General features: G+C 42.7%; 1 protein-coding gene across 1 annotated transcript in view; it reads right to left on the reverse strand.

Annotated features, from left to right (window-relative positions):
- Positions 1-24,216, reverse strand: part of LOC126355709 (facilitated trehalose transporter Tret1-like) — a 63,031-nt gene that overhangs the window by 2,269 nt on the left and 36,546 nt on the right. The window contains exon 5 of the mRNA XM_050006076.1: positions 12,354-12,462. Coding sequence (XP_049862033.1) covers positions 12,354-12,462 — 109 coding nt within the window. The remainder of the gene's footprint in view (positions 1-12,353; positions 12,463-24,216) is intronic.

The raw sequence follows: 24,216 nt of genomic DNA on the forward strand, positions 1-24,216 counted from the left end.
AATTCACTGTTGAAATATCTCAAATATGTCTGATTCTAATTTCAGTTCCAACTGAGCGTTACTCTTTATTGCAGAGCTGGGTTCCCCTTCGAAATCATCGACTGCTGTACCCTGGTGATATTCTACAACATTCGATAACAATTTGGCTTACAAAACATTTTCTCTTCCTAACTCGGCAAGCTCCGTCGTTTCTGGACACACATCACCAAAAAGTTCGAAGATATATAAAAATTTTATTGTTTTACCTTTGTCCTTATAACACACCCCGCTGTGATTTGTTTTCAGATCCATAATGTGGTGTCCTTTTTTTCTATCTATCACGCTGAACACAGCCAGGTTACATACGGCTGCGATATTGTATTCTCTGGTTGTAGCACTTTCCTTTGCTGGCCTCTAACTGAATTGCACAGCATCTCACTGAAACTCTCGCGGACAAGAACTTTTATATTGTGAGGACGAAAAATAGTTCATTTCTCTTAAATTTCCTAGGCAAAAGTATATACTACACTTTTTTTTCCTTTCAGTCCGCAGGTGCCAAAATTGCGACAAGTCGGCTTTTGCATCTGATAATTTTCTGTTTTCCATGTGGACGTGAAGAAATGAAAGTGTAACAAAATTCTTACTTCCAACATCTGCAGTTACGGTCAATGGATAGAAAGCTCGCCTACAGATAAATCTTTAGTATTATTGGGATAGATAACTTTCCAGACGTGATTATACTTTACCAAAATAAAGCGATACTAGACTTCAGATAAATCTTACAGAAAAAAAAACAAATATTATTCCGTTTCGGTAATATATATATATCTTCACACTTCTCCCGCACTCCAGAAAATACGACGATAGTATGACACTTTCAGTTCAGCTGCTTCTCACGAAAAATAACTTCCAGAACGTCAGAGAACAAAAAACGATCTTCACAATGTAATACTCACAGAGTCTGCAATATAAAGCAAACCATAGATGTTACTTCACAAAGCGTAAAAGATAACTTTTATATCAGAGAGATTACTTCGATAAAATTATTGTAATTTACACGTTGTAATTTTTCCTCCTATCTATGTAGTTCTCAATTCGTTCGATCAATCAATCATTCATGATAGGAAACACAGTCATAACTCAGTCATTGAAAATGATTCAGAAATTTTGCTTGTTAGAACGAAATCAGGCGATGATTCTTCTTCTCTGCAGGCTCGTGCTTTGCGGCAGTCTGCTAATCTGTACAAATAAAATGCCTCGTAATTTTGGGAGCGTTGTATAATCAGTTGGGAAACCTCAGATCAAGCGGATATTTGGCTTTGATGAAGTTTAACCTTCCGAAGAAGTAATGGAGCTCTTGGATTATTAAATGCAAGTTCGTATCCAGTCTTTCGGAAGTTCCCTTCTGATTAAGAACTACGCAATGTATCGATGAATATCATTAATTATCAAATGTTAAATACACACCTTTTGTGTGAAGGAGCAATATATATATATATACAATTTCGTACCAGTTATCTTCGGTCATAAATCTCAATAATCAGATACAGTTCTTCAAACCAAAACTCAGGCTAATCGGCACGAAGACAATCTCGGAAGCTTTTTTTTCCTAACAACCACCAGAGAAAGCACTACTAAGAATAATTATGGGTTCATGGCATAGCTATTGTATGAAATTATTTTGCACATGGATTCTGCGAGTATGAAGATAGAAATTTTGTAAATGTCATTCAAGGGTAGAATTGTATCAGAATAATTCATCGAATATAAAGAGATATTACAAGGTCATTGTCAATAAAATAAAGAAAAACGTCTGTAAGTACATAGTAAGAAGTGGAATAATGCCTCGCAGTGGTCAGCCTTGGTATGTTTCAAAATGTACCCTAATCTGTAAGCTACACCAGTAGTGCCAATAAGTGAGCCACCTGCACTTTGTACTGGTATAGAACAAATCTTCAAATGTTTTGCAAAGAATGCAGAAAATTTTTGGTTTCTTCAAAGCGTTCTTTTGCAATTGGTGCAAAGATTGACCTTCCATCCAAGAGTCAGAGATAGAACTTCCTTGATCCTGTCAACAAATGGGACACAGAGATTGAAATATGAGAACAAGGTGACCGCTCTCGGGTACAAGGATAGAACTACTATGTTTTGGCTCTGACTGGTTGCTGCGTTTTTCGCGCTAAAGTATTGACCTATGATTGGGAGAGTAAAATGTGTGTGTGTGTGTGTGTGTGTGTGTGTGTGTGTGTGTGTGTGTGTGCACATATGCCAACTCCCATCCGTTGCTCTCTATGCCTCGACTGACCCCTGTTTTGGTACTATAAATAACACTTCACTAAGCTTATAAACTGTGGCAAGAAATCCCCACTGGTAGTACTACTTCCAGACTATCATAGGAGAAAATTATGCTCAGTGGTCACATGACACTCTTCAAGAAAGAAATATGGCAGCAAACTCATTCTTATTTATAGGGGATTTGTTGATCTTACCAGTGGCAGAATCTGGGGCCTCAGGTTGAATGCAGCTAGATCATACTACATGCAAAAGGATACAAAAGTAACTGGCGGTATACAACAATAGTAGGTCTTATATGTAAGCGAACATTCAACAAATAAATGTCAATATAAACACTGACAAAACAGCCTATTGTAAAACCAAAAATTTATTAATTGTAAACTGAGATAACTGTGAAGCACATACTTCAAAGACCATAGGCTGTACAGTCTTTTCATGTTTGGGAAATGGAAATCACTTTTAATTTTAGTGTATTTTAGGGAAATAACACAACAAACATATTAACATCTTGGATATTCGGGAATCCATCTGGATGTTCGCGTCGTTCTTGCACGCTATTTCAACAGTGTGCCTCGTTATCTTTTTCACGTGCTACCTGAGACTGGTCCTTGGGTCGATCGAGTACAATATTTATGCCTGGAAGGAGCTGAACGTTCCTCTGTGGTCCACGCCCGCCAGACTCGGCTTCAAGCGACCCCTACAGTCTCGTATGTTCCGACTGCCGCCCGCGCCCGTTTTGGCCGTGCTCAACAGTTGTGGTCCTCATCTGAGGTGTGTCAGACCCGGTCTGAGATGTTGGGTACTCTGTCCCATGACTGTTACTATGATTTCCACATCTGTTTCGTGCTGGGCTCTCCATAATCGGTCCGCGCCGCGTCGTGGCTTCCGTCTGCGGTCCGCGTTCCTCCAAACGCGGCTTCATTGGCCTCCGCGCCCGGCCTGACAGTCTTCTCAAGTAGAGTCTACGCTCAGGGGTGTGTCAAATCTGGTCTCTAGTGTCCGACACTTTGTCTCACGGCTGTTATCTCGGCCTCCACTTCTGTTTCTTGTAGAATTCCAGAGTGTCCTGCGTTGAGTTTACACAAACTCAAGCGCAGGATTCCAGGCACTGCTGATTTGGTATCCTGAGTCACAGTCGATTAGATTATCTGTGACCTTAATCTCAATGGCTTCTTTAACGACACTGTCCCAAAATCTTGAGGTCTGTGTCACAATATTGGTGTCATTGTAATCCATTGAATAACCAAGTTCCAGACAATGCTCTGCTATGGGTGATTTAGTTGCCTGTCTGAGTGTGGAGTGTCTCTGGTGTTCTTTACACCTGATGCCCACAGTTATGGTGGTCTGGCCAAAGTATGACATCCCACACTGGCATGGTATGTTGTAAATACCTGGCTTGTGTAGCCCCAGGTCATCTTTTACGTTCCCAAGCATAGCCTCAAGTTTTGTGGGTGTTCAAAATATGTTCTTGATGTCATATTTCTTGAGAATCCTACTGATTTGGGCAGAGATAGGTCCGGCGTACGGTAGGTATCTTCTTTGCCTCTGCTGGTTCTTCTTCTGGATCCTTTGGCTGATTGGCAGGTTGAAGTGCCTTGTGGATATCTTAGAGGAGTACCCACTGATCGTAGGTGTTCTATTTCTGTGGCCAAACTATCAGGATCTGACAGAGTTTGTGCTCTGTGGACCAGTGTTTTGAGCACTCCATTCTTCTGTGCCAGATGGTGGAAACTGCTGGCTTGTAGGTATAAATCAGTGTGCGTAGGTTTGCAGTACACACAGTGTTCAAATGTGCCATCTGCCTTTCTCTTCACTAGAACATTCAAGAATGGAAGTAGTCCATCCTTCTCCATTTCTATTGTGAACTGAATATTCGGATATCAAGAGTTCAGATGTAGGAGGAATTCATCACCCTGCCATGGGGCCAAATGACAAAGGTATCATCCATATACCTAAAAAACACTTGGGTTGATATGTGTCCGAAGAGAGTGCCTCGTCTTCAAACCTTTCCATAAAAAGGATGGCCACCATGGTGATAGAGGGCTGCCCATCGCCACCGCTTCTGTTTGTTCATAAAACTGACTCCCATATAGGAAATATGGAGTATAAGAAGAATGGAGTCACTTGACAACGATCACCCTCAGAGTCCAGGAACTGCGTAGAGATACATAACCACATAATGGTTCTGTGAAACTTCTCTTACGATTATCTCGCCACTGACAGAGTAACGCAACTTACTACTTGCACATTCTGCTGTTTTACTTGTCTGCTACAGGTGTACAAAATTTCAGGTAAATCTGTCATCACAACGTCGTGTGGCCTCCTCATGTTAGTGAAAAGCCAGTTCGTTAGTAATCAGAGAACTGTAATTATACTTGTGTTTCATTACGAGCAACTTGTGTGTGTGTGTGTGTGTGTGTGTGTGTGTGTGTGTGTGTGTTCGTAGTCAAAATCTTTACTTACCGTGATAAATAATTTAAATTTGCTGTAAATATCGATTTTTGTTCCTGATTAGAGATCTGTAATGCAAAGAGATATAAACCTTTGATCTCTGTCTGGGGAATTTCGACCAGGTTTCTTTTTGGTCATCTTTAAATGTCATATTTGGGGCATTATAGGGCTGGGGAGTATGACATAGTTGGTGACCTGGAAAAGATAGTCACTCAGACTGGCAACACGAATGTGCATTTCGTGGAACTGTTTCAGCGTCACGATTGGCCTCATCTTAATACAGCCATCAGGCGTAATAACATGAGACTTGGGGGGGGGGGGGGGCGCTGATGACAGAAAGCATGGGTCACAATTCAGTGGTGTCGGTGGAGTCTATCAGCAGCACGGGTTTCACTAGACATGGCCTGCACCTCAACTGGTATGGGAAGGGGAGCTTGACAAAGCTTATAGGTGACAGCATAGGTGGGGTTGGTGGGATCACTCATGGGAAAATTCCTGCAGTAGTGGGTGTTAGAGCTGCATCGTTTTTAGATTGAAGTCGCTGATAGGTATTCCTGCTTAAGAGAAGTCTCTCTAACAAAGGAACCAATTTTGACAAAGCTTAGGTATCTGAGTAATGAGGGAATTAGTATATTTCATCAAAATATACAAGGTATTAGAGATAAAGTTAGTGAATTGCTTATAGATGTTGACTCTGAGATTATTGGTATATCTGAACACTTCTTAAATAAGGAGATAATTCAGAGGCTTCCTTTACCACGATACAGGTTGGCTGGCAGCTTTTAGAGGAGCTCTTTGCGGTGTGGGGGAATAGCCATGTATGTGAAAAACGGCATCCCATTTGAGTCAATTGATTGTTTCAAAGTACTGCACTGAAAAGGTGTCTGAATGCTGTGCAGGTGTGGTTAAATTTAATGGAGCTAAACATCAAACTGTTGTTATTTATAGATCCCCAGACTCAGATTTCACAACATTTTTGCCAAAGCTAGAGGAGGTTCTTGGTTCACTTTATAGGAAATACAAAAAGTTAGTTACATGTGGTGACTTCAATATTAATTGTATAAGTGATTGTGCAAGGAAGAGGATGCTGGTAGACCTCCTTAATTCATATAATCTTATGCAAACCGTATTCTTTCCAACGAGGGTGCAAGGGAACAGTAGAACAACCATAGACAACATTTTTGTTCATTCCTCATTACTAGACGGGCATTCTGTTAGCGAAAAGGTCAATGGCTTTTCAGATCATGATGTACAAATTTTAATTCTAAAAGATTTTTGTGCTGCAACACATGTTAAATATAGTTATCAACTGTTTAGGAAAGCTGATCCAGTTGCTGTTGAGACCTTTGTAAACCGTATGAAGGAACAAGAGTGGCAAGATATTTATATCGCTGATAAATACGCTCCTGGAAATTGAAATAAGAACACCGTGAATTCATTGTCCCAGGAAGGGAAAACTTTACTGACACATTCCTGGGGTCAGATACATCACATGATCACACTGACAGAACCACAGGCACATAGACACAGGCAACAGAGCATGCACAATGTCGGCACTAGTACAGTGTATATCCACCTTTCGCAGCAATGCAGGCTGCTATTCTCCCATGGAGACGATCGTAGAGATGCTGGATGTAGTCCTGTGGAACGGCTTGCCATGTCATTTCCACCTGGCGCCTCAGTTGGACCACCGTTCGTGCAGGACGTGCAGACCGCGTGAGACGACGCTTCATCCAGTCCCAAACATGCTCAATGGGGGACAGATCCGTAGATCTTGCTGGCCAGGGTAGTTGACTTACACCTTCTAGAGCACGTTGGGTGGCACGGGATACATGCGGACGTGCATTGTCCTGTTGGAACAGCAAGTTCCCTTGCCGCTCTAGGAATGGTAGAACGATGGGTTCGATGACGGTTTGGATGTACCGTGCACTATGCAGTGTCCCCTCGACGATCACCAGAGGTGAACGGCATTGTAGGAGATCGCTCCCCACACCATGATGCCGGGTGTTGGCCCTGTGTGCCTCGGTAGTATGCAGTCCTGATTGTGGCGCTCACCTGCACGGCGCCAAACACGCATACGACCATCATTGGCACCAAGGCAGAAGCGACTCTCATCGCTGAAGACGACACGTCTCCATTCGTCCCTCCATTCACGCCTGTCGCGACACCACTGGAGGCGGGCTGCACGATGTTGGGGCGTGAGCGGAAGAAGGCCTAACGGTGTGCGGGAACGTAGCCCAGCTTCATGGAGACGATTGCGAATGGTCCTCGCCGATACCCCAGGAGCAACAGTGTCCCTAATTTGCTGGGAAGTGGCGGTGCGGTCCCCTATGGCACTGCGTAGGATCCTACGGTCTTGGCGTGCGTCCGTGCGTCGCTGCTGTCCAGTCCCAGGTCGACGGGCACGTGCACCTTCCGCCGACCACTGGCGACAACATCGATGTACTGTGGAGACCTCACGCCCCACGTGTTGAGCAATTCGGCGGTACGTCCACCCTGCCTCTCGCATGCCCACTATACACCCTCGCTCAAAGTCCGTCAACTGCACATACGGTTCACGTCCACGCTGTCGCGGCATGCTGCCAGTGTTAAAGAGTGCGATGGAGCTCCGTATGCCACGGCAAACTGGCTGACACTGAAAGCGGCGGTGCACAAATGCTGCGCAGCTAGCGCCATTCGACGGCCAACACCGTGGTTCCTGGTGTGTCCGCTGTGTCGTGCGTGTGACCATTGCTTGTACAGCCCTCTCGCAGTGTCCGGAGCAAGTATGGTGGGTCTGACACACCGGTGTCAATGTGTTCTTTTTTCCATTTGCAGGAGTGTATAATGCTTTTCTCATGCTCTTTGAAAGTTGCTTTCCGTTAGAACGTTCAAAACAGGGTGGCTGACTAGAGGGATAAGAACATCTTGTAGAACAAAGTGGCAATTACATCAAAACGTTAGAAACAGTCAGAATCTAAATGCAGCAGCCCATTACAAACAGTATTGTAAGGTGCTTAAAAATGTTATTAGGAAGACAAAAAGTATGTGGTATGCAGATAGAATAGCTAAGTCTCAGGATAAAATTAAGTAGGTGGTCTGCAGAGATAGGTCGAGGATATAGAATCAGTGCGTAGTGGGAATGTCTGTGTTACTGATAAGTCGCATATATGTTCAGTATTTAATAATCACTTTCTGAATATAGCAGGTGAACTAAATAGGAACCTAGTCTCAACAGGGAATCATATAGCGCTCTTAGAAAAAAGTGTTCCAAGACTGTTACTTGAAAAGCTCCTCCATGATACTGACAAGAGGGAGATTGAGTTAATAATTAAGTCACTAAAGACCAAGATCTCTCATGGATATGACGGGATATCTAACAGAATACTGAAGTATTGTTCCATGTGTGTTAGCTCAGTACTTAGCCATATCTGTAACTTTCCCTTTAGGAGTGGTCGGTTACCTGACCTATTAAAGAACTCGATAGTGAAGCCAGTTTATAAAAAGGGAGACAGAGATAATATTGACAATTATAGACCTGAAACTTCCTGGCAGATTAAAACTGTGTGCCCGACCGGGACTCGAACTCGGGACCTTTGCCGGGCGTGAGTCGTGCTTCGGTAGCTCAGTTGGTAGAGCACTTGCCCGTGAAAGGCAAAGGTCCCGATTTCGAGTCCCGGTCGGGCACACAGTTTTAATCTGCCAGGAAGTTTCATATCAGCGCACACTCCGCTGCAGAGTGAAAATCTCATTCTGGAAACATCCCCTAGGCTGTGGCTAAGCCATGTCTCCGCAATATCCTTTCTTTCAGGAGTGCTAGTTCTGCATTGTTCGCAGGAGAGCTCCTGTAAAGTTTGGAAGGTAGGAGACGAGGTACTGGTAGAAGTAAAGCTGTGGGTACCGGGCGTGAGTGGTGCTTCGGTAGCTCAGTTGGTAGAGCACTTGCCCGCGAAAGGCAAAGGTCCCGAGTTCGAGTCCCGGTCGGGCACACAGTTTTAATCTGCCAGGAAGTTTCATATCAGCGCACACTCCGCTGCAGAGTGAAAATCTCATTCTGGAATTATAGACCTATTTCTATGCCATCGGTGTTTGCTAAAGTTATCGAGAAGGTTGTATATACAAGGTTACTGGAGCATTTAAATTCACATAATTTGCTGTAAAATGTTCAGTTTGGTTTTAGAAATGGTTTAACAACTGAAAATGCTATATTCTCTTTTGCCTGTGAGGTTTTGGACGCATTACATAAAACGTTGCGAACGCTAGGTCTTTTCTTTGATTTATCGTAGGCTTTTGACTGTGTTGACCACAAAATATTACTGCAGAAGTTGGACCATTATGGAGTAACGGGAGTAGGTTACAATTGGTTTGCCTCTTAATTTAAGAACAGACAGCAGAAGGTAATTCTCCGCAATATTGAGAGTGGTAGTGATGTTCAGTCCCAATGGGGCACGGTTAAGTGGGGCGTTCCCCAAGGGTCGGTGCTGGGGCCACTGCTGTTTCTTATTTATATAAGTGATATGCCTTCTAGTTTACGGGTGATTCAAAAATATTTCTGTTTATTGATGACACCAGCCTGGTAGTGAAAGATCTTGTGTGTAATATTGAAACAGTATCAAATAATGTAGTTCATGAAATAAGTTCGTGGTTTGTGGAAAATAATTTGATGCTAAACGACAGAAGACTCAGTTTTTACAGTGTCTAACTCACAATTCAACAAGAACCGATATTTTGATCAGACAGAATGGGCATATTATAAGCTAGACGAAACAGTTCAAGTTCCTAGGCGTTCGGATAGATAGTAAGCTGTTGTGGAAAGCCCATGTCCAGGGTCTTGTTCAGAAGCTAAATGCTGCTTTATTTACCATTAGAACAGTATCTGAAATAAGTGACACTTCAACACGAAAAGTAGTCTACTTCGCATATCTTCATACTCTTATGTCATATGATATTATTTTTTGGGGTAATTCTTCTGATTCAAAAAGGGTCTTTTTGGCTCAAAAAAGGGCTGTTCGAGCTATATGTGGTGTAAGTTCGAGAACCTCTTGTCGACCCCTATTCAATAGTCAGGGAATTCTGACATTGCCCTCACAGTATGTATTTTCTTTAATGTCGTTTGTTGTTAGCAAATATTAGCCTATTCCCAAGAGTTAGTAGCTTTCACTCAGTTAATACTGCTGCATCCATTTTCAATAAGCTACCACAAGAACTCAAAAATCTTAGCAGTAGCCCAACTCTTTTAAGTCTAAACTGAAGAGTTTTCTCATGGCTCACTCCTTCTATTCTGTCGAGGAGCTCCTGGAAGAGCTAAAAAAATTGCAGTGTTCCATTGTTGATTTTCTTTATTTAAACTTACGACTTGTCACCTGAATGTTATTTTATATTTAATTTTATCTGTTTCTAATGTCGTGTTATAATTTCATGTATTGACTCATCCCATGACCATGGAGACTTCTCCTTAATTTGGACCCATGGAACAATAAATAAATAAATAAATATTTGTTTATTACTAATATATGTGGTTTAAGTGATATAGCACAGTAAAGATCCCACTAAAACACTTTCTTTCTTCCTTAAAATGACGTCTGGTGAATTTGTTTGTCTTTGGCTATATTGTGTATTTTTACATTAAGTATGTCGCAACAGTATTATTAGACTTCTTGGTATTGTTTAGTAGATGATTGTAATGATACTGTCCTTATATGTTTCGAGAGCCTTTACATCAGAGTTCCGATCGCTAAATGTTGCACCCTTCATTGAAAATTTGTATTTATGCAGAGTCTCGAGCAGGCCTAGATCAGGTGTAATAAAAAGTAAAATTAGCCAGTCAGTATTACTGTTGATATTTTTCTAGTGCTGATTATGTTGCAGTATCTTCTCTCCCCCGTTCCCCTATAAAATAATACTGGAAACTTTCAAGTTTTTGACATGTGTACGCTGTGAGTTATATTCCCATTGTGTATGTTGATGGATTCTTTAAAGGTGAAAATAATATTGTGCTGTATAAATTGTGTATGTTGTTATCTTCTTCTCCACTAAAATGGTGCTTGTTCAGGTTAGGTATTGTTCATACTCTCTGTTTGGCCCAGGGTCGCATTAATAACTTTCTTCCAGTAGCTAAGAGTAATTCAGTCTGTGTATTTGTTTGTGTGCTAGTCTGCTTAGAATAGTATTTTAATCAGGGTAGTTTTTGAACAGGCAAAGCCTTGATCAGGTTCGTTTTGATACACTACCCCATTTAGGTCAAAAAATTGTCACCTTGGTGCTTAGGGTGATTTTATAGCCACATGTGTTTCATAACAGTTTAAGCAGGCAAATACCATGAGCCACTTATTTTGAGAGTTTATGGTCATGTTTCAGGTATAAATTTTGTCACCCCCCCCCCCCCCCCCCACACACACACCTCTGTTTGTGTGTGTGTGTGTGTGTGTGTGTGTGTGTGTGTGTGTGTGTGTGTGTGTGTGTGTGTGTGTGGTGGGAGGGTGGGGTGGGGGGGGTGGGGAGAACAACGACGACGACGACAACAACAACAACAACAACGTCACTGGGTGTGACACTTGTCATAAAGATTGTTGCTCAATTCTTTTTGTGGGCATTTTAGACACTAAATTAACATTGTAAAACTTGACAAAAATCGCATCTTTTGTAAAACAATTTAGATATGGAGATATTTGTTTTGAGGGTCGGTCAACTAAGTACGATACAGAGGTGAAATTGCGAACGTTCACAGACATTTTTTAATCTATACGTGTATGGCGCTAACATAATGTGTGTGTTTTTCTGACATCTAGGTTTACATGTTTGAGGTATGAAAATATCTTAAATCACACCTTTCATATAATTTTTTTTGTTAATAATTCGGATACTTAACAAGGCACAAAATTCAGATCGTTCAGATACTTTTGAAGATTTTACAAAACGTTCTGATCATTGAGTTAGTTTAAAAATGGTGGAAATTTCAGCTCTTTCAGATATTTTTCAGTGTGTCACCATAATGGTTAGAAGCAGAGTAATTGCTTCTGCTATCTTGATTTTGTTGTCTTTTATTATATTTTTTAATTTGTTTAAATTTTCCATTAGCTCAAGTGCCCTAGAGCCGCCATCTTGCATTTTTGAATTTTCCACCACCGCCATCTTGGATTTTTAATTTCCCACCAGCACTCTCTGGAATTCACTGACTGCAGCGCTGATTAGTTGCAGATGCTTGAAGTGTGGGCTGGAGTCGCCATACCCATAAATCCATTCTCATGGGCCGAGCACAGTAAGCTGTCTTCTGCATGAGTGCCTAACTGGTAGCTCTTCAGGTCTCCAACACAGTGTCTGTTTACTATAGTATTTTATGAATAAATGTCATGAGAAATTAATATAATCAGGCAGTTACATTTCCCTTAAAGAATGGAAAGGAAAAGAGACATTTCATTGATTACCAGTCCTGGACAATCAATTTAATTTAGTGTTATCCAAGAACTGCTTTTTGATGCAACCAAAAATTAAATTATTATGAGGTAAAATTTTTATTCATAGCATGTTATGTACTGCAATTTATGTTCCAGATGTTTCAGTTTATATATCTTATCAGCAATCAATAGATCTGAACGCTTTTCCTGTAAAAAAAAAAAGTCATGAATAGTGATTAGAGTTCAACAACAAACCTGAAGTGTAGGTGACGATGTAGAAGACGAGGGCAGTGAGTGGAAGCCAGCCGATGTCTTCGACGTTTTTTCCCGTGTCACTCAGGTAGAAATACACAGCTAAAACCGTCTGAAACATAAAGATACATTAAAATACTTAGTTACGCATCAGAAGAGTTTGTGGAGTTTGTATATCTGTATGTTGCTGTTGTGGTCTTCAGTCCTGAGACACGTTTGATGCAGCTCTCCGTGCTACTCTATCCTGTGCAAGCTTCTTCATCTCCCAGTACCTACTGCAACCTACATCCTTCTGAATCTGCTTAGTGTATTCATCTCATGGTCTCCCTCTACGATTTTTACCCTCCACGCTGCTCTCCAATACTAAATTGGTGATCCCTTGATGCCTCAGAACATGTCCTACCAACCGATCCCTTCTTCTGGTCAAGTTGTGCCACAAACTCCTCTTCTCCCCATTTCTATTCAATACCTCATTAGTTATGTGATCTACCCATCTAATCTTCAGCATTCTTCTGTAGCACCACATTTCGAAAGCTTCAATTCTCTTCTTGGTTCAAATGGCTCTGAGCACTATGGGACTCAACATCTTAGGTCATAAGTCCCCTAGAACTTAGAACTACTTAAACCTAACTAACCTAAGGACATCACACACACCCATGCCCGAGGCAGGATTCGAACCTGCGACCGTAGCAGCCCCGCGGTTCCGGACTGCAGCGCCAGAACCGCACGGCCACCGCGGCCGGCTTCTCTTCTTGTTCAAACTATTTAGTTTGTGTAATTTTATATTAGATTTACAGTTTATAAAAACATTTCATAATTTAATACGGCTGTAGATCGTTAGCGGTGCTAAGTTTGAACTTCCTGTAGTTATGTACTAATCATATCTACCCAACTGCCTTAATCACCAGTAGCTAAGTGGATGTTCAATTATATATCTATTGAAGATAGCTGCATCGTTCTTGCATTCAGTATTTTTGTGTTCCATTCTCTTGATTTATATTTGTGATAGCACTTCGAGTGTACCGTTTCGTTCCTCCGATACTTTTACATTGAACTAACAATGAGTCAAGGAACATTCAAACAACAGGATTCAAACAAATTCTATATTATGTCGAAAGCAGGCGATCGTCGGTGATTTCCCCCCAGGATAGCGACCTCTGAAGAAAACAAACAAAAGGGAGAAACTTGTTAAAATGTTTTAAGTTATATCAAATATGGCATTTGTATTTGACTTCTACACAGCATTCGGAGATGGAAAAGTCGACCAAATGGTTTGTAAATGGGCTGTTTAGGTTTTTTATATTGGTAACGCCACGTAGCACTCTGTATGAAAATCACTGGCTGTGCTGTGTACAGTCAGTGGCTGGTTGGCATTGTTGTAATACTCGCCATTGTAGTGTTGGGCAGCTGGATGTGAACAGCGCGTAGCGTTCCGCAGTTGGAGGTGAGCCGCCAGCAGTGGTGGATGTGGGGAGAGAAATGGCGGAGTTTGGAAATTTGTAAGACTGGACGTCATGAACTGCTATATACACTCCTGGAAATTGAAATAAGAACACCGTGAATTCATTGTCCCAGGGAGGGGAAACTTTATTGACACATTCCTGGGGTCAGATACATCACATGATGACACTGACAGAACCACAGGCACATAGACACAGGCAACACAGCATGCACAATGTCGGCACTAGTACAGTGTATATCCACCTTTCGCAGCAATGCAGGCTGCTATTCTCCCATGGAGACGATCGTAGAGATGCTGGATGTAGTCCTGTGGAACGGCTTGCTATGTCATTTCCACCTGGCGCCTCAGTTGGACCAGCGTTCGTGCTGGACGTGCAGACCGCGTGAGACGACGCTTCATCCAGTTCCAAACATGCTCAATGGGGGACAGATCCGGAGATCTTGCTGGCCAGGGTAGTTGACTTACACCTTCTAGAGCACGTTGGGTGGCACGGGATACATGCGGACGTGCATTGTCCTGTTGGAACAGCAATTTCCCTTGCCGGTCTAGGAATGGTAGAACGATGGGTTCGATGACGGTTTGGATGTACCGTGCACTATGCAGTGTCCCCTCGACGATCACCAGAGGTGTACGGCCAGTGTAGGAGATCGCTCCCCACACCATGATGCCGGGTGTTGGCCCTGTGTGCCTCGGTAGTATGCAGTCCTGATTGTGGCGCTCACCTGCACGGCGCCAAACACGCATACGACCATCATTGGCACCAAGGCAGAAGCGACTCTCATCGCTGAAGACGACACGTCTCCATTCGTCCCTCCATTCACGCCTGTCGCGACACCACTGGAGGCGGGCTGCACGATGTTGGGGCGTGAGCGGAAGACGGGCTAACGGTGTGCGGGACCGTAGCCCAGCTTCATGGAGACGGTTGCGAATAGTCCTCGCCGATACCCCAGGAGCAACAGTGTCCCTAATTTGCTGGGAAGTGGCGGTGCGGTCCCCTACGGCACTGCGTAGGATCCTATGGTCTTGGCGTGCATCCGTGCGTCGCTGCGGTCCGGTCCCAGGTCGACGGGCACGTGCACCTTCCGCCGACCACTGGCGACGACATCGATGTACTGTGGAGACCTCACGCCCCACGTGTTGAGCAATTCGGTGGTACGTCCACCCGGCCTCCCGCATGCCCACTATACGCACTCGCTCAAAGTCTGTCAACTGCACATACAGTTCACGTCCCCGCTGTCGCGGCATGTTACCAGTGTTAAAGACTGCGATGGAGCTCCGTATGCCACGGCAAACTGGCTGACACTGACGGCGGCGGTGCACAAATGCTGCGCAGTTAGCGCCATTCGACGGCCAACACCGCCGTTCCTGGTGTGTCCGCTGTGCCGTGCGTGTGATCATTGCTTGTACAGCCCTCTCGCAGTGTCCGGAGCAAGTATGGTGGGTCTGACACTCCGGTGTCAATGTGTTCTTTTTTCCATTTCCAGGAGTGTATATTATGACTATTACGGTAAATGCATTGTGTGTTCTATTAAAATCTTCCATTTGCTAACTATGCCTATCAGTAGTTAGTGCCTTCCGTAGTTTGAATCTTTTATTTAGCTGGCAGTAGTGGCGCTCGCTGTATTGCAGTAGCTTGAGTAACGACGATTTTTGTGAGTTAAGTGATTTGTGAAAGGTATAGGTTAATGTTAGTCAGGGCCATTCTTTTGTAGGGATTATTGAAAGTCAGATTGCGTTGAGTTAAATAATATTGTGTATCAGTTTAAGCACAGTCCTATATAATTTTTCAAAGGGGACGTTTCATATGTCGACACTGCTAGGATACCTAACTGGAATCTTCTGGTTTTTTCTTGTACTTTGTGCAATTAGTGTAGCTATTGTTTATTGACAGTGCGTAATTGTAGAGAGAAACTCCTTTGTAGTTGCAGTCTTTCATTGTTGTACAGTAAAAGAGTTGTTGCATGCATGTAGATTTGCACCAAGTATTTCGCAGCTGCGCTTGCAATTAACTAGATATTATTTTCAGTGCTATGTTAATGTGTTCTCTTATTTTGGCTCTTCAAATTGTACTTTTCTGTGTCATGGTGTGAAATATTGTGACAATAATGACGTGTGAAAAACGTAACACTAGGCTCCAAAGTAAACTGAGAAATAATACTGACGACGAGCGTAGCTTATCAGCACCAATGTGTAGTGAATTAACAGACATTCGAAGGAGTAATTTGGTAATTGTGCATAGGGAAATGGAGCGTGCGGCAAATAATGGTGTAGACAATGAAACAAGTAGTGAACAGGGGAGCATTATCGATCGATCGGTCGGCAACAGCTCGCCTCAGGAAATGACAGAACACAATATTGCAAATACTGTAGATTCAGATTTTGCGTCCTCACCGTTTTCTCAAATAAGTCAAGACACATTTTGTGCTTGTCAAAATGTGAATGTTGCCGGTGCAAATGCATTGCCGAAAAGCATAGAGGAAGAGATTCCAGACACTAATACATTATTATTGCAATTAATGCAACAAATGAAACAAAATCGGAGACAAACACACCAAAAGCTTCAAAAGTTAGACACAATGGAACAAAATCTTTCTAAAGTTAGACACAGTGGAACAACACCAGAGCCAAACGCAGCACAGCCAGTGATTTATATACAGAGCGCTACGTGGCGTTAAATATAAAAAAACCTAAACCGCCTACTTACAGGTTCAAATGGCTCTGAGCGCTATGGGACTTAACATCTGAGGTCATCAGTCCCCTAGAACATAGAACTACTTAAACCTAACTAACCTAAGGACATCACACACATCCATGCCCGAGGCAGGATTCGAGCCTGCGACCGTAGCGGTCGCGCGGTACCAGACTGAAGTACCTAGAACCGCTCGTAAAAGTCGACTAGGTTCGCCGTGATTTACGATACGTTAGAAGTTAAAACAAAACTAGAGGACACGGAGAGAACCAGAAGGAAACAAGGAAATGGTGTAAGGAAAGAAGAAACGGAGTGACGGTAGTGTGCCATACAAAGAAGTCCAAAGTGGCAATATCAGAAAAGAAGTGATCCAAGCAGTGCTTACGTGCGTAATCATCAGTATTTTAATGAGACTGCCGTATAGATTTAAATAACACAATGAAGGGGAAAAATTCGCAAGACCAAGAAGGAGATTTGCGACACAAATGAAAGTTGTTAGGCGTTTCTACACCCCAAAGATGATGCCTATTTCTTTCTGAACCAACCCCATAAGGATGGCGCTAGTATCACCACTGTAGGGACGAAAATCAGGGTTGCTTTAAACACACTCTGCACCGGTCGTAACTTCAGTTACTTTTGAGATTGGACGTCGTGAATTGATGTTAGTCAGGAATATTTTTCAGGCGACATTGACGCCATTATCAACACCTCGCTGAGATTGAGCGAGGTCATGTAATAGGGTTACGAGATGTTCTTTCTGCGATAGCGTGGAAAGTCTTGACAGAATTGCAGCCACTGCACAGACTGCAGGTAGCGGTGGTCGCAAGAAGACGGGGATCTGGACGGCAGGGTGGCGCTACGGAGAGGGAAAACCACTGTGTTCGGCGTATGGCTCTGGCGCGTCGTACTGCATCTGCAGCAGGAATCTGAGCAGCAATTGGCATCACAGTGACACAGCAAACTGTTACAGCTCGGTTGCTTCGAGGACAGCTCCGAGCCAGACTCCCTGTAGTGTGCATTCCACTGACTCCAAACCATCGTCATCTGCGACTTCATTGGTGTCAAGTAGGAATTTATTGGAGGGCAAGATGAAAGCTGGATCTGCCTCGGTGCCAATGATAGTCATGTGTTTGAGGCCTACAACCAACTTTTCTGCGTGCTAGACACTCTGCAGCAACACCTGGAGTTATGGTCTGGAGTACGATTTAGTATGACAGCAGGAACACTCTCGTTGTTAACCCACGACCACTGACTGCAAATCTGTATGTGCGTCTGGTGATACGACATGTTGTGCTATCGTTCATGAACAGCATTCCAGGGCCTGTTTTCCAATAGGATAACGCTTCCTCACATACCGCTGTTGTAAGCCAACGTCCTCTACAGGGCGTCGACATGTTGCTTTGACCTGACGATAGTGTGCCATACAAAGAAGTCCTTGACTGGAATACTCTCTTTCAAATTCTGAAGGTGGCAGGGGTAAAATACAGGGAGCAAAAAGCTATTTACAATTTGTACAGAAACCAGATGGCAGTTATAAGAGTCGAGGGACATGAAAGGGAAGCAGTTGTTGGGAAGGGAGTGAAACAGGGTTGTAGCCTGTCCCCGATGTTATTCAATCTGTATATTGGGCAAGCAGTGAAGGAAACAAAAGAAAAATTCGGAGTAGGTATTAAAATCCATGGAGAAGAAACAAAAACTTTGAGGTTCGCCGATGACATTGTAATTCTGTCAGAGACAGCAAAGGACTTGGAAGAGCAGTTAAACGGAATGGTTAGGGTCTTGAATGGAGGATATAAGATGAACATCAACATAAGCAAAACGAGGATAATGGCATGTAGTCGAATTAAGTCAGGTGATGTCGAGGGAATTACATTAGGAAATGAGACACTTAAAGTAGTAAAGGAGTTTTGCTATTTGGGGAGCAAAATAACTGATGATGGTCGAAGTACAGAGGATGTGAAATGTAGACTGGCAATGGCAAGGAAAGCGTTTCGGAAGAAGAGAAATTTGTTAACATTGAGTGTAGATTTAAGTGTCAGGAAGTCATTTCTGAAAGTATTTGTATGGAGTGTAGCCATGTATGGAAGTGAAACATGGACGATAAATAGTTTGGACAAGAAGAGAATAGAAGCTTTCGAAATGTGGTGCTACAGAAGAATGCTGAAGATTAGATGGGTAGATCACATAACTAATGGGGAAGTGTTGAATAGGATTGGGGAGAAGAGAAGTTTGTGGCACAACTTGACCAGAAGAAGGGATCGGTTGGTAGGACATGTTCTGAGGCATCAAAGGATCACCAATTTAGTATTGGAGGGCGGCGTGGAGGGTAAAAATCGTAGAGGGAGACCAAGAGATGAATACACTAAGCAGATTCAGAAGGATGTAGGTTGCAGTAGGTACTGGGAGATGAAGAAGCTTGCACAGGATGGAGTAGCATGGAGAGCTGCATCAAACCAGTCTCAGGACTGAAGACCACAACAACAAAGAAGTCCAAAGTGGCAATATCAGGAAAGAAGTTATCTAAGCAGTGCTGACGTGCGTCATCATCAGAATTTTAATGAGACTGCAATACAGATTTAAATAACACATTGGAGATCTGACTCCAACCGAGCACATATGGGACATCATCGGAAGACAACTCCAGCGTCATCCACAAGCTCCATTAACCACCCTGTACTGACCGACCAGGTGCCGCAGGCATGTAACTACATCGCACGAACTGATACCGAGCACGTGTGCACAACAACGCCCGAGTTTTTGCACGGTTGCATTCAAAATTCCAGCTGTTGCATCTATTCATCTCCCAGGGTACACATTTCTTGGGGCAGACAGATAAAAAAAGCGAGGTGGCGGGGTCGGCGCATATATAAGAACAGATCTCAAAGCGAAAGTCTTATGTACGTCAAATCCTGCTGAAGAAAAAGAGGCTGAATTCATGTTCATTGAAATAAATATACAAAGTCGGAAATTCTTGACTGGCGTCGTGTACAAGTCGCCAAAAATAAGCTCAATGAGTTCCTTCCAGTCGGAATTACATTCACTTCAGTGTCAATACGAACATGTCATCGAATTGGGTGATTTGAACATAGACCTGCTAAGAGACACTCCCTCCGCAATAAACCTAAGAAGATTGTTTAGTTGCAATAGCATGAACATTCTTCCATTACAACCTACGCACCATACGGCGCACAGTCATACTCTTATAGACGTGATCGCAACGAAACAGACTGACAAAGTAAGAGATGTTGGTCAATCATCGGTCCCTGGCCTCTCAGCACATGATGTAATATTCCTGGCCTTCTCTGTGCAGCCCCCAAGGATCAAATCGCGTTACATAACTTGTAGGAACATGAAACGTATTGACCTTGACGCTCTAACAGCCGATTGCTCAAAAATCTCATGGCATCAAATAATCAGAGAACCTACAATCGACGGCAAAATTAATGAACTTGGTGATAAACTCACTGCCCTCTATGACAAACATGCACCTGTGCGCACAGTCCGTGTATGAAAATCTCCTGCTCCATGGTTGACAGCTGAATTACGTCAAATGATGACTAATAGGGATGGTGCCCACAGGCGTTTCAAGGCAGATCCGAAACTCGAGCGTTTTGAAGAATATAGAAAGCTACGGAACAGAGTGAAACAATGCATTCGCAATGCCAAAATCAGGCACGCTCGCTCCCTTGTATGCAGCGATCTGACACCCACGACTCTATGGAAGAAGCTCCGTAGCTTGGGAGTCGGAAAGGCAAAATCGGAAACTACTTTTCATGTGTCAGCTAACGAATTAAATGAATTCTTCTCTGCACCTCTGAATACCAGCACGGCTGATAATTACCGTCCACAAGAATCCCCAAACAGGATAACTAACAACGATACCTTCCATCTAAAACATGTAACAACAAATACGGCAAGAAAAGCAATAATGAGAATCTCTTCTGATGCAATAGGCAACGACAGTATCGGTATAACCATGATTAAGAATGTTGCCGATATCTTAGTACCTGTCTTAACTGACATATTTAATTTTTCCCTCATGAACGGAATATACCCCACTGCATGGAAAAGAAGCATAATTCGACCCATCCCTAAGATCGAAAACCCGCAACTGCCTAGTGATTACCGACCAATTAGCATACTGCCTGCCGTTTCCAAAGCACTTGAATATATTGTTCATGACCAAATCACTGAACACTTGCATGAATTCAGTCTATATGACAAATTTCAATCCGGTTTCCGTAAACATCACAGCACAAACACTGCTCTAATTAAAATAACTGATGACCTGAAATATGCCATCGACAATCGAAAGGCAACAATATTGACACTACTGGACTTCAGCAAAGCTTTTGACACTGTTAACTTTGACATATTACTCAGAAAAATGCAACAGCTTAATTTCTCTGATAGTGCAATGAGATGGTTTGAAAGCTACTTAAAAGACAGACAGCAATGTGTTGTCTGCGCAAATGAAAAATCTTCCTGGAAACATGTTTCTTCGGGAGTGCCACAAGGATCAGTCTTAGGACCACTTTTGTTTTCTTTATATGTCAACGATATTTCGTCGGTTTTGTTCTCCTGTAAACATCATTTCTATGCCGACGACCTCCAGCTCTACCTAAGCGTCAGACCTGAAGACGTAAACACTGCAATCGCTCTGATGAATGATGATCTGTCTTCAGTAGTGACATGGGCGAAAAACCTGGGGCTTAAATTAAATGCAAAAAAGACGCAAGTAATCTTAATAGCCCATCAGAAATTAATAAGTTCAGATTTCCGCGAACGGCTACCTCCTATTCTGCTCGAAGGTACTCCAATACCATATCAGAAAACAGTGAAGAACTTGGGTGTAACTTTGGACGAGCATCTCAACTGGGCGGAGAATACAGTCGCAGTGTGCCGAAAGACGTCTGCTTGTCTCTATGCTCTCAAAAAGTTTCGGAACATATTCTCACAGGACTTGAAACGCCAGCTCGTGCAAGCACTCGTTCTACCGAACCTCCACTATTGCGATGTGATTCAACAAGGCATGAGTAGTGAAAACAAAAGACGGCTAGAGCTAACCATGAATGCCTGTGTGCGTTACCTCTGCAACATTCGCCGATATGATCATGTTAGTGCTTTATACTCCGAGCTAGGGTGGCTGCGGCCGGACAAACTGCGTGACTACCACACTCTATGTCTACTTCACCGACTCCTCGTCGCGCAAGCACCCCAGTACCTAGCTTCAGAGATTAAAAACCTGTCATGCCATCATAGTCGAAACACGAGGTCACTCTTATCTGGTATCCTAACTGTGCCCACTCACAGAACAAAAACTTTTGCAAACTCCTTCTCAGTTGCCGCTGTCCGCCTCTGGAACAAACTGCCCCTTACCTTGAGGAAAATTCAATCTCCTGTTGCTTTTAAGAAGAAGTTGAAGCATTTCCTACTATCATCCGCATAAAATTCTCCACAAAATTAATGTGCAAGGCCAATCCTCTCATCTGTCAAATAGCAAAGTTAGCGTCTCCTTTCTTGCTCCTGAGATGCCTTCCTCTTCATCTATCTCTATTAGCCACGCAGTCTTCTTTTCCTTTATATTTTCCTTAATTATGTTTCATCATGTCTCTCTATTCTTCTCCTCCCTTCACCATGAGTCTCCCTCATATTCCCTGCTGCCAGCACTCGTATCTAAAATCTTTCTCTTCAATAATGTATTTTTCGAGGTGTACCTTTCTAATTGTTTATCTCACTTTTTGTATTAGATGTAGTTTAACATGCCTACTAAAACATATGTCTGTAAAATAAGTAGAATGCCTGGTTAGATGTAAGAGAGGGCCTGATGGCCCTAATCTTGCCAGGTTAAATAAATAAATAAATAAAAAAGATTATTAATGTAACAGCGTTCTACATATGCAATGGCTTATCTCGTGCTTGCATTAACCCGTGACCTTGCCACATTAATCAATCAAACATGTTACGTACAAAAATGTATTCCTGAATTTTCAAAACTCTGAATTCATTATTTTTTGGTGTTTCAATTTTTCCCCTCAGTGTATTATGAAATTAATTTGTAATTTTCTTAAGTTGTATTCGGTAAGCCACAGGCTCGAATCTCACTAGCCCAAAACACTTCTTTCCTTTAAATTAAGTTCTTATTGAATACAAAACTTAGGTAACAGAAGCTGAATCATAATGTTTGATAAAAATAGAATCTTTCACTTTTATTTATTGATAGAAGAAAAATAAATTAGTATTTGATACAGACATACTAACTGACTTATTGTTAAATGAAAAAGAAGTGTACATATACAGGGTGGTCCATTGATCGAGAGCGAGCCAAATATCTCGCGAAATAAGCATCAAACGAAAAATCTACAAAGAACGAAACTTGTCTAGCTTGAAGGGGCGAACCAGATGGCGCTATGGTTGGCTCGTTAGGTGGCATGGCATAGGACAAACGGATATCAACTGCGTTTTCTTAAGTAGGAACCCCCATTTTTTATTACGTATTCGTGTAGTACGTAAAGAAATATTAATGTTTTAGTAGGACAACTTTGTTCGCTTTGTGATAGATGGCGCTGTAATGGTAACAAACATATGGCTCACCGTTTTAGACGAACAGTTCATAAAAGGTAGGTTTTTTAAATTAAAATACAGAACGTAGCTACGTTTGAATATTTTATTTCGGTTGTTCCAATGTGATACCTGTACCTTTGTGAACTTATCATTTCTGAGAACGCATGCTGTTAAAGCGTGATTACCTGTAAGTACCACATTAATGCAATAAATGCTCAAAATTATGTTCGTCAACCTCACTGCTTTTGGCAATACGAGTAACGACATTCCTCTCGACAGCGAGTAGATCGCCTTTCGTAAAGTTCGCACATGCATTGACAATACGCTGACGCATGTTGTCAGGCGTTGTCGGCGGATCACGATAGCAAATATCCTTCAAATTTACCCACAGAAAGAAATCCGGGGACGTCAGATCCGGTGAACGTGCGGGCCATGGTATGGTGCATCGACGACCAATCCACCTGTCATGAAATATGCTATTCAATACCGCTTCAACCGCACGTGAGCTATGTGCCGGACATCCATCATGTTGGAAGTACATCGCCATTCTGTCATGCAGTGAAAAATCTTGTAGTAACATCGGTAGAAAATTACGTAGGAAATCAGCATACATTGAACCATTTAGATTGCCATCGACAAAATGGGGACCAATTATCCTTCCTCCCACAATGGCTCACCACACCTTAACCCGCCAAGGTCGCTCATATTCCACTTGTCGCAGCCATAGTGGATTTTCCGTTGCCCAATAGTGCATATTACGCCGGTTTACGTTACCACTGTCGGTGAATGACGACGCTTCGTCGCTAAATAGAACGCGTGCAAAAAATTTGTCAGCGTCCAGTAATTTCTCTTGTGCCCAGTGGCATAACTGTACATGACGTTCAAATTCGTCGCCATGCAATTCCTGGTGCATTGAAACATGGTACGAGTGCAATCGATTTTGATGTAGCATTCTCAACACCGACGTTTTTGAGATTCCCGATTCTCGCGCAGTTTGTCTGCTACTGATGTGCAGATTAGCCGCGACAGCAGCTGAAACACATACTTGGGTATCATCATTTGTTGGAGGTCGTGGTTGACATTTCACATGTGACTTAACACATCCTGTTTCCTTAAATACCGTAACTATCCGGCGAACGGTCCGGACACGT

This window comes from Schistocerca gregaria, chromosome 3 (genome assembly GCF_023897955.1).
Source record: "Schistocerca gregaria isolate iqSchGreg1 chromosome 3, iqSchGreg1.2, whole genome shotgun sequence".
NCBI lineage: Eukaryota > Metazoa > Arthropoda > Insecta > Orthoptera > Acrididae > Schistocerca > Schistocerca gregaria.